The following is a 12,439-nucleotide window of genomic DNA, read 5'->3' as shown; positions in this document are numbered from 1 at the left end:
CCCCACACCATGATGCCGGGTGTTGGCCCTGTGTGCCTCGGTCGTATGCAGTCCTGATTGTGGCGCTCACCTGCACGGCGCCAAACACGCGTACGACCATCATTGGCACCAAGGCAGAAGCGACTCTCATCGCTGAAGACGATACGTCTCCATTCGTCCCTCCATTCACGCCTGTCGCGACACCACTGGAGGCGGGCTGCACGATGTTGGGGCGTGAGCGGAAGACGGCCTAACGGTGTGCGGGACCGTAGCCCAGCTTCATGGAGACGGATGCGAATGGTCCTCGCCGATACCCCAGGAGCAACAGTGTCCCTAATTTGCTGGGAAGTGGCGGTGCGGTCCCCTACGGCACTGCGTAGGATCCTAAGGTCTTGGCGTGCATCCGTGCATCGCTGCGGTCCGGTCCCAGGTCGACGGGCACGTGCACCTTCCGCCGACCACTGGCGACAACATCGATGTACTGTGGAGACCTCACACCCCACGTGTTGAGCAATTCGGCGGTACGTCCACCCGGCTTCCCGCATGCCCACTATATGCCCTCGCTCAAAGTCTGTCAACCGCACATACGGTTCACGTCCACGCTGTCGCGGCATGCTACCAGTGTTAAAGACTGCGATGGAGCTCCGTATGCCACGGCAAACTGGCTGACACTGACGGCGGCGGTGCACAAATGCTGCGCAGCTAGCGCCATTCGACGGCCAACACCGCGGTTCCTGGTGTGTCCGCTGTGCCGTGCGTGTGATCATTGCTTGTACAGCCCTCTCGCAGTGTCCGGAGCAAGTATGGTGGGTCTGACACACCGGTGTCAATGTGTTCTTTTTTCCATTTCCAGGAGTGTATTTTGGAACTTCATTGTTGAACCTGAATTTTTTTTATATGATTCTTTTAAATAGCTGTGCTCTATCATAATGTGTCCGTGATGTAAGAGTTACAGTGAAATAAAAACATTTGTTTAAATGAGTGGGAACTGTGTGTATAAAATTAACTATTTTATATGAATATTATCATAGTGTAAAATGAGTCTGACTTTTCCTCTTTTTTTCTTGTATCTAAAATATAATATCATTAACATACAACTTATTTTATGAATGTGATGTAAATCAAATGAATCTGATAGTTTAACAAAGTTTAACCTAGAATTTTCCTGCATGTTGTTTATTTATACACAACACAAGATGCCTAGGATTTACAGTGAGTATTGTTTCAGATGTAGCTGTTGGTGCTCCATATGAAGACAATGGACGTGGTGCAGTATACATCTATAATGGAGGTTATGAAGGTCTGAAACTGTCACAAAAAATTACTGCTGCCCTTATTTATCCACATCTTCGAGGTTTTGGCATTAGTCTTTCAAATGCAGCAGACATAGACAGTAATGGTATTAAAGGTAAAACTTACATACCTGGATTGTATTTGTTAGTAAAATTCCTGCATTAGCCTCACCAAACACTATGATGTTGTAATGTGTGGTGCAGATTATTTTAATACATTATATTATGATGTGTTTTGTTGGCCATGAAATTTTACAGAAGTTGACCCAAGGTGGGAAAACCCAAATTACTGAATAATTACTGAGGATCTCACTGAATTTAGTCTCGGAAACTGACATACGGCTGGGAGAGCAGTGTGGTGACTACATGCTCCTCCATATCCGCATCCAGTGACACCTATGGCCTGAGGATGACACAGTGGCCAGTTGGTACTGTTGGGCCTTCATGACCTGTTCAGCAGGAGTTTAGTTTAGTTCTATCCCACTGAATTATATGATCATTACAAAGGAATTTCCTGAACCTCAACACAATATATTCATTCATAACATTTTACTCTGTCAGTTATAAGAGGAGAGAATGAACTTTCCAATGCAATTATGTTATCACACATATGGTATTTCTCTCTGTCTGTGTTGTGACTCAACATGAAACATTGCTCTGTATTAACAGTCAGAAATAGCGTGAGCAAATACATACTGCGAACTGTGAAGACATCAGGCATGAATGGATAAAATGTTCTCAGATCTCTTGCTACAGCAACTTATGTACTGTCCCAAGCTTTCACTAATCACCTTCACAACCTTCATCAAAGACAAATAACTAACTGTCAAAAGTAATTTAAAATTATTTTCTATACATGTATTAATCAGTTTTTGATCGGTGTAACAAGAGGCATGTTGTATCCAAAAGTCCAATTCCAAAAGCTTTCTTCACCATGAAAGGCATTTTTCTCCTGCATGTTTAACATTAAAACCACTTTGCTTCTTGACATGTGAAAGTAGTTGCAAATACATTGGAGAAATTATCAAATAAAGTTATGTTCACTTATTCCATGAATATGGTGGTCAAGGGCTGAAGTTTATTATCTCTCTCTCTCTCTCTCTCTCTCTCTCTGTAATAATCAAACAATGGAAGATCCAGGATGGAATGTAACAATATTAGAGAAGGAAAGTTGCTACTCACCATATAGCAGAGATACTGAGTCATGATAGGTACAACAAAAAGATTCACACAATTATAGGTTTGGGCCTTTTGACAAAGGCATTAACGGCTGAAAGCTATAGCTGTGTGAATTTTGTTGTTGTTGTGCCTATTGTGACTCAGCATCTTCACTATATGGCGAGTATCAACTTCCCTTCTCTAATATTGTTTATCTGTAATAACCTCTATGCCTTAACTGACACATGCACTTTCTGAGCATAGTCTCCATTGAGCTGCACACACTTGGTAGGCCCTCCTCGAATACCTTTTTTCGAAGTCTTTCACATGTCTCACAGTACAGCTGCTCACGCCTGTGGACATATATGAAATGATGTCTGCTCAGGGGTTTTTCATAGCCCTGAATAGGTGGTAAGGGTCCAGGTCAGGAGAATATGGTGTATGTGGCTGTACCTGGAGCACCATGTCGGCAATGGAAGCCTTGGTCATCTGACTAGTTTTTGGGGATGAGTGTTGTCATGTTGCAAGAACATTTGTTCTGCCCATTTTCCTGGGCATACCTTTTGAATTCCATGGCACAACCTCCAAAGAGCCTTCACATCACTGTGCTGTTAATAATGGTTCCTGGTTCCAGCCAGTCAATCAGGAGGATTCCATCCTTCCAAAAGACTATCATTATGTGTTTTCCCACAGAACATGCCATACAGAACATTTTCAGCAGGGACTGGCCTGTATGTGGCCACTACATTGATTGTGCTTCAGTCTGTGTCTCATGGCACTGGACCCAAGTCTTGTCACAACTCTGGACACAAAACTTTCTGGATCCTGATGGTGGTTTTGAAGGAGATCACTGCACATGTCCTTGTGCTGTTGTGTTTGTGCTGCATTCAGTGATTTGGGCACCCATGTAGTGGACACCTTTCCAAGCTTAAGATGTTTGTTCATTGTGAGGTGCAGAGTGCTTCAGTTAAGTCATGTGGCCATCAATAGTTCCGTGAACCTGATGCATTTATTCGCATAGATATGATTTCCACTCTTGAGATGCTGCCTGATATTACCACAGTCTCTTTTCTACCAGAACTGGTTCTTTCTCCTTTGATATGTGGCCAATTTTCTAGCCTTATGCCCAACTGCACAGAATTTTTTGTGGTGCTGCATACTTTCCACTTAGTGCTGCCAATCACCTGTGAATATCTGAACTGTTTACACCCTCCTTCAACAGAAACTTCATCATCCAGTGCTGTCCTTGATGATTACACTCCATGTTATCTGCTCTTGAAATGAAGCAGTTGGGAAAATGGGCTGCACTGTGTGCTTATAGTGATTGTCTTGTCACCAGTGAGAGGATAAAGTACCACATACTTATGACTGTAATGGTGCATCAGATGGCACACAATGAATGATGGGAATGAATAAAGTGTCAATCAATATGGATCACTCCTCATAGGTAAAAAGGCCTGTGACTACTTCATAGGCCATGATTTGTGAAGTAACCATGCCAGACATAATTTATTAGCAGTTGGCAAATTGAGAAAACCTAAATGTGGGAGATAGCTGGGTCATAGTAGAACAAAGAAAATAATAGGAAGGCTGTGGAGTTTTGAGGTACAATTCCACTGTTGATCTCATGACATCAGTATAGAGGCATTGCAAGAAAAGAAGTCCAAGATCACATTCACAATATCGTTGTGTGATCCTGCATTTCAAATGAGTAAATACCCATGATTAAATTAAAAGAAAAAGCAACATTACACATGTAGCTGATACATAATTACATTGATCTGGAATCACTGTTGAAAGCTTTTTTCATGGCAGAATAACTGCAGTTACTATGAGCAGAAAGCCAGCCGGTGTGGCCAAGTGGTTAACAGCACTACAGTCTGGAACCGCGTGACCGCTATGGTCGCAGGTTTGAATCCTGCCTCGGGCATGGATGTGTGTGATGTCCTTAGGTTAGTTAGGTTTAAGTAGTTCTAAGTTCTAGGAGACTGATGACCTTAGAAGTTAAGTCCCATAGTGCTCAGAGCCATTTGAACCATTTTTGAACCTAAGCACAAAGCACTGCTCAGTTGTTTTCTAGCCATGCCAATATAATTTAACCTCTACATTATGTATATAGTAGTATTACCCCATAGTCACAGGTACATCAGCAGTTTTATCAGAAGCTCAATCCACAGCGTGTGCTTAATAAAAATGATGATAGTGAGTACCAGAAAGTGTTGGAATAGGTCATAATTGTGCATGTGGTGCATTTGGTATCTGCTCTTTATTTTGTGAGTCTAGTTTCACATTAACTACAAACTTTACAACTGTCAGAAACACTGTTGTCACTAGCCTGCATATGCAAATTTTGTTAATTTACATTAATAATATAGTCCTAAATTTTAATTAATATTTCATAATATACAGAAGGTACATTGTTGTTTCATATGAAATATAGTGTGTTGAGACTTGGCCAAAAACAGTCCAGATCTATGAGACTGGTGATTTGTCTACAAATTTTATTTTCAAGAACATCTATTTTTCTTAAAACTTTGTGTTTGGGCTTTAGGCCCTTGTGGTTCTCAGTGCCTCAAATATAAATCAGGGTAGCTTCATAGGGTCTTGTAATCAAATAACCACCACACACTGCATGCTCTCTGATAATCCTATTCTTGATAGGAGTATTGCCTGACAGCAATCATTTGAATATTTCAAATGGTGGCAACTGCTCCTCTAACAAAATTGATTTGTCAGGTATGTACTCATATTGGAGCTTACCTTTCTTGTATATCAAATTAACTTACTCACTGTTGAGAAAATACTACCTTATTTTCAATTCATCAGGCTTTATATGTGATTTTTCTACTGAGCATGTCAGATACTTTAAATAATCTGTAAATGAAAGTTTAATATCAGATTGAAGTTTCACTGTAACTGTTGTAGTAAAACTGTGGGTTCTTCTTCTTAAATTTTATATTTAGGTGCCTTGGCATTCCTCCCAGCTTGGTGTTCCAAATAGCCTTTAATGGGTCATATGGAGAGGTCCACATGTGCATTTTCTTGAGTGCCTGCATGTGTGTCTCATCTTATTGCAGCCTCACACCTGCTTCTCGCCCTCCCCTCCCATTTTTCTCTCTGATTCTCCCACTCTCCCTCCTCTCAGCCATTTCCATAATTGTCTGGTGTAACAAAATGTTTTTGAGATTATTTAGGAATTAACATACAGTATTTACTGGAACTGACAGTGATCCACATTACTGTCAATATTGGAAAAATTGCTCACACTGGGTCTCAGTTGGCTTATTTCTTTTCTCAAATTGGCTAAAACAATGAAAATGTATGCAGAAAACCAATGAATTGAATCAAGGTTGAATGATTAGGTGCACTGTTCACATAAAAATTAAAGAAACCACATAATGATGAAGAAAATATTGAGCTCTTATCAGCTGCTGTTCTTCTGGAATAAGAGATGCTGTCAATGATAACTACATATTTATTAAGAATATTCTTGTCAGTATACAAAATTTCATTATATACTAATGGAAGTTCAACCATGATTTATCATACTCTCATGTAGTGCCAGTGTACATCAGTTAAATACTGACATTGTATTGCAGGGAGTACAGCTGTGTGTGTGTGTGTGTGTGTGTGTGTGTGTGTGTGTGTGTGTGCGTGTGTGTGTGTGTGTGTGTGTGCGTGTGTGTGTGTGTGTGTGTGTGTGTGTGTGTCAAGTGCACCAATATTACTTGTTGCATCGGCACAGTCCCACTTCCTAACTCTATAAGTGGCTTTTATTAAGAAGATGCACTATGTATGGGTGACTTAGAGATAAAAATAATGTTTTCTATTGGGCATTTGAGATTTTGGTCTGCTACTTTATATTGTGTCACATTCTGGCACACTGGCTTGTGATGCAACAAGTTGTTGGAAGTGTTCATACCTTCAGAGTACAAAAGAGTAGTGGGAGAGAATTGGAATGAGGATGAGTTGGGATGTGTGATTGATAGTCCTAAAATGAGACATTTCAAATTTCAGAAGACTGAGCAGTGACAGGGAGAGCTAACAGTGTGTCTGTGCCAAATCTGCAGATTTCTAAAACAATTTCCTCTCACCCCTGCAGTTGGAAGCTTTCTAATTGTCTGCCAACTATCATGTTTAATTTCCTAAACAGTTGTGTTAAATGAGGTGTAGCATCAGAGAGAGTGGTGGTGAATGGTTATGGGGGAGAGGAACATGTGGGTTAGGAGAGGGATGTATGGCTTAGGAGAAACACTGTGGGAAAAACACTATGATGTAAAAAGATCAGAACATAGCAACCCAAATGTCAAATATCAAATTGTACCTAAAAGTCTGAAAGCTTGCCTACTCAAGACAGTTCCAAAAACTGCAAAATGAAATCCATTTTATAGCCAAAACATCAATAATGAGCACAGAATCATAGTTACAGAGTTATTCAAATGAGTATCCCAAAAACAGGTAAGTTGGTTTCATACAGTGATTGCTGTGGGACGTGTTATACTATTAACACAAGCATACTCATTATGATTAGTGCTAGGACAGACTTAATCTCTCTTGCTGGTGGTGTCAGCTGCACTCCTCATGTCAGTAGAATAGACCCACAGGATATAGAGGAATACATAACTATTGACTGTGTGACTGAGTGTGGCCTCATATGCCAGAGCCTTGAGTCGTGTGTGTGTGTGTGTGTGTGTGTGTGTGTGTGTGTGTGTGTGTGTGTGTGTGTGTTTGTTTTGTGTGTCTGCTGTCTGTTTTCAACAAAGGCCTTGTCGGCCAAAAGCGTATATTGTGACAGTCTTTTTGTTGTGTCCGTCTGCGACTCATCATCTCCATTATATGGTGAGTAGCAACTTTCCTTTTCATTATATGGTTACAGTACATCCTGGATTTTCCATTGTTTGATTTTTACTGTTGAATGTGGCATCCTGAGGACAGTAGCAGCAGCATTTACTAGATACTCTCACCCACTTTTGTGAGTTTGGTGTCACTGTCTATGAACAGTTTTGTCCAATCAGATAGGTATTGTGGTAGGGATTAAAATATAGTGACATGGGATATGGGGTGGAGCAAGGAGAGAATATAAATGTACTGAGAGTCAAGAAATGAGGAGATAGTAATCTTAGCAACAGTGACCAAATGACTTTCAATTCTGGACACACTCACTAAACTGAGAAATTAGATCATGAGGGAAAGAGTGAGAAGGAGCACTTGTAGCAGGAAATTACAGTGTCATGACAGAAGAGGAAGAAGTTTGAAAATGATAGTAGAGGAAAGGGTGACAGCAAGGGAATGGGAAGGAGATAAAAGCATGGAACTCTACTGGAAAACTATTCGAGGCTGCTGAAAGTCTGTAAAAAAGGTTTTATGTGAACAGAGCCAATGCTGGACAGTTCTCCTCTGTACATTTCAAGGTAGCATGTGCTTGTAGAGGGATGCAGAACACATATTTTATGAAATTTTGTTAATATTGTAGTCACTGATGTTGTGATGCATCATGTTCATCATCCATGTTACTGAGTTAATGGTTAGGCACAGTTTGGCAGCAGCCATTTGAGTAAGTAGACAGCTGGTTAGTTGTCATGTCCACATAGAACACTGCACAGTAAGTGCTGAGCTCTTAGTATATCATATGGCTGCCTCCACACAGAGATCTGTCTCTGACTGGATAGGAAATAGTGGTTACTATTTGCAGTAGGAGGTAGTAGCTTACTGTATGAGAGAGGTCTAGCACATGGATCTTCATTGGGGGAACAGTCATTGGAATATAAGATAGGGAGAAGTAATTATGTTGAGACAGGTTATGATAAAACATGGGTTGATGTGTGAGGGAGTACCACTTTGGGGATGAGGGTAGAGGTTTTGACAGGATATCTCTCAGCTTTGTACATTACATGAGGTAGACAAAGCCTGAGAGAAAATATGTCATTGAGGTTTTCATGGCTTGAGAATCATTGTGTGAAAAGGAGAGTACTCATTGATGGCTGGTTCACAACAGAAATGGATTTGTTGGCATCATGAAGAAATTTCATTCGAAAATTGTCATGGACTCTCTCAGCTTTAAAGATCCTGATGAAGTTTTGTAGTATACTGAGCAGCTTGTGTTACCCATTGCAGATATAATACAAAAATGTTTAATATAAACAGATTTTGGAGTGGAGTTGTTGACAAGTTTAAATATAAAGCACTGTTTATAAGTTATGTGTTTGATATGGATACAGATTTTTATGGAGCCTGACCTGAGTAAGCCAAATTTAAGTGGCTATAGTAGTATGTGTTGAGAGTTTGGTGGAAGAAACAGATGCTGTTCTTGTCTTTGGTTCACATATGAAGATATTTGCCCTGAATTGAAAGCAGACTAGCCCATTTAAGGTGTGTGATGAATGGAAATAAACCATTTAGGTGCCCCATTAAGTATTTGGCATAAAAATGGGCCATGAGAGAACCATTGACTGTAGTGTATTTGTACATAGATCAGGCCTCTAATGGGGAATTAGTTATGGATCAGAAAGTTGTTGACCACCAAACATATAAAAAGTTGATGGGTTCAATGAGTGTGAGGCACTAGAAAATGCAATCATTAATGGCAGCTTTGTTATGGGAAGGGTTTTGAGGGGTTTGTCTGTGTATGTGAGAGGTGAGGAGTAGAGTCTTGTGTAAATTAGGTTGCAAGTGTTGACAAAGTAATGATTCTCTTGCTAGGGAAACTGGAACTGTGGGAATGCTATAAACAAGTGATAACTGACTTGGTAGCAAGAAGAGAGACTGCAGACATTCAGTTAACCCTTGAGCAGTCGCTCCGATTTTTGTAACATGGGGGGCCACGTGTCACACTTTGTACACATATAGTCAAAAGCTGTTATTATCCTGCCAAGGGAAAAATGTATGAACTAAATCACAGTTTAAGTTTAGTTTATTTAAATAATAATACAAGAAACTTATATTACATTGCTAATTTACTATGTGATTAAACAAATAAGAAACTTTCATATCATTCTATTGCCACAACTGTCGTATCAATCTCTTCCAGCACGTTTTTAAGCACATACTAAACAAAAACACGCTTTCATTGCAATATAAAAGGACAAAGGCTTTATATATTGAAGACGTATCAGTTATCACATAGTTCCTTCCATTTAAAAACAGTTGATTGTCTTGCATATGTTTGGGAAATGCTTTACACTTCTCACATGTATGCACTGTTTTTATATGTCCTTTGCAAGCAAAGCTATGGCATGAGTTACACCTTATTGTAGTGGATGTGTTTCTTGCTCATCCACATGTCACACATTAAACTCTTTTCTCAGTGGTAGACTCCTCAGTTCTTTTCAACACTTTGCTCTTTGTATTTCACAAGGAAAGTTGCAATGCTGGCAGGAAGTGAATGAATATTAGCTCTTTCCACTAGTTGAGGCTTCATAAAAGACAGTGCTAAATCTTTCAAGACAATTCTTCTCTTCATTTTTGGATTTGTCTTATTTGCATAAAAAATTACTTGGGCATTGATTTCTGCTATGTTTGTTAGAGTGTAGAATACAACAAATGGCCATCTTCTTGTCATCCATGTGACAGAATATGCATCACTCAGTTGATCGACTGTGTCGGCTCCTCCCTTTGTTATATTTTAATCCAAAACTATCTCTGGTTTACCCGTAACTTCATCAATAGTTCCAAGATCATGCATAGTTGAAAGTAATATAACTACCTTGTTTTGTTTTGGCATCTACGAAACTAGCATCATATCATTATGAAAACCAAATAAAGAGGAGTGGTTGCCCTACATTTCCCAGGTAAAAGTTCTTGTGGGATCTCGTGTTTGTTTTTTCTCAATGTGCTGATGCATGTTAGTTGCCTTTTTGAAAGGGAGTTCTTTTGTAGATGAAGTACACTTTTTTTTTCTTGCAGTGGCATTGAAGGAATTTTGAGGACAAGAGCATTATGGTCTGATAACCCCATATCAGTATTTGTACTTCTACATCTGTGGATTGTACATTTGAAAATATATTATCTATAAGACTGTTTGTATTATATGTTATCCATATGGGTTTGTGTATGTGTGGAAACAGATTGAACCTACATAATAGATAAGAAATTGATTTTTTAGCCTACTTTCGTTCATAAGATTTATGTTGAAATCCCTACAGACAACTAAAGTGGCTCTTTCAGTAAAAAGAATGTTAAGCAGTGTTTCAAATTGATTAAAGTATGTCTGTATCCCCAGTAAGCGGTCTGTATACTACTGTGACTATGACTTTTCCCTGTATTTTATGCAACTATTTATCTGCTGCTTCCAAACGATTTTCCACACCCAATGATTCAGCTTCACACCTTCATTTCTACTGGTACTTGATTTAGTAAGGATATATACACCTTCATTTTTGGCATTTTTTGTACGATACTGACTTGCCAACTTATATGGATGAATATTAATGCTACTTAGTTCAAAACTTCTGCACCAATGATCCATGATGCACGTGAAGTCAATGTTTGTACCATCCATTGCTACCTCAAGTTTTAGTGATTTCTTTCTAAGGCACTGACTATTTCAGCTTAAAATCTGCAGGTGACTAGGGTGAGAATTGGTTACAGTTTTATTTATGTTTTGTTCTGTCATATTGATTCCCATCATCCTTGAGAAGGACGAGTTTCCTGCACCTGTACGTAATAAGGCTGTGATGAGTTCCTTCTTGTTGCTATTGGTGCTGCTGCTAATGTACTTAATACTGCCATTTCTCTTGTTGTTGACAGTGATGCTGTTTCTGACACTTCAAATGTTGGTTCTGCCATGACTGCTGGGCTTTCTTGTGTAATCTCAATCAGTGTTAATGACTATTGTGTCATGGTTGTGTGGTCATGGCATTAGACTGCGAAGGTGAAGATTTGGATTCAAATCTCACTCATAACCCATATTTTTTTCACAAAATTACAAATGCCCATCTGGTAATTGGTGTGTCTGTTCACTATATACAGATTTGTGTATGTGTCATGATGTAATGTCCATTTGCAACAGCAATTTGTAACAAAGGGACCTCCGGACGTTATGTAACTCCTGTTTGGTCTACACAGGTACCACATGTTATGCGTCTTGTGTTCTGTTTTGGAAGTTTTGACTCTTGGATTCCCTTGTTGTAACATAGTTCACACCCATTTATTTGTTGTTTTCATTTCTCTGAGAGGTCTATGTGGCGTTTCACCTGCTCTCACTATTAATCACAGAATATGAGTTGTGTGGTAAGAATATATTACTGTCACAAGTGCAAGTGCAAGACCTGTCCAGTGCAGTCACCCAGCACTTCCTATTCGATTCCTGTCACAGGTTTATCTTTCTTGATCGGAGGCTGGGCCACCTATGAAAGCAGACATCATATATCACTTGTGCTGCGGTCATTGCACAGCTTTTCATATTGGTGTGTCTACCAACCAGCTGTCCATTGGTCACCACCAAGCCAAGCCACCACTAGCCAAAATCAAAGTGGACCACCCTGTTGCATAACATGCAGCTGAACATAACATGCTTTATTTCAGTGGCTGCTCCACATCCTGGGCCATCTGGGTCTTCCCCTCTGCCATCAATTTTTCTGAATTGTGCATGTAAAATTTATCCTTACAACACAGTGACCTTTCCTGAAATCATCCCAGCCTACCTACAGTAACCTACTGTTCCAACACCCTCCATCTTAACAGAATTCAACCCCATTTGTCCTATCACCACTTCCCAATTAATGTCCCCTCACCTTCATTGTGCACCACTCTCTGCCAAAGCACCCAACCACTGGTCTTTTCCCTTTCTCTGCTGCTCTCCTTTTCTGTTCCTTTGCCTCATCCCTCTCCCACAGCCTCCCAATGCTGTGCCTGGTAGACCTGTCCTACCACCATCTAGACCCTGCATGATCCGCCAGGCAGCACTGACTTCTCTCTCTCCATGTGTATCCTGCTATCCCTCCCCCTATCACACCTCATTCTGTATTGCTGCTTCCATTTGACAGAGCTGCATTCTGGGTTGAGTGGCCAGA

The 12,439-nt window shown here is 40.1% G+C and overlaps 1 protein-coding gene across 1 annotated transcript in view; it reads left to right on the top strand.

The window, feature by feature from the left end:
• Positions 1-12,439, top strand: part of LOC126481907 (integrin alpha-PS5-like) — a 553,290-nt gene that overhangs the window by 339,335 nt on the left and 201,516 nt on the right. The window contains exon 11 of the mRNA XM_050105865.1: positions 1,208-1,387. Within this exon, the coding sequence (XP_049961822.1) occupies positions 1,208-1,387 (180 nt within the window). The remainder of the gene's footprint in view (positions 1-1,207; positions 1,388-12,439) is intronic.

The sequence above is a fragment of the Schistocerca serialis genome, chromosome 5 (genome assembly GCF_023864345.2).
Source record: "Schistocerca serialis cubense isolate TAMUIC-IGC-003099 chromosome 5, iqSchSeri2.2, whole genome shotgun sequence".
NCBI classification, from domain to species: domain Eukaryota; kingdom Metazoa; phylum Arthropoda; class Insecta; order Orthoptera; family Acrididae; genus Schistocerca; species Schistocerca serialis.
The sequence above is the reverse complement of the archived record's forward strand: the minus strand, read 5'-3'. Positions and strand labels throughout refer to the sequence as shown.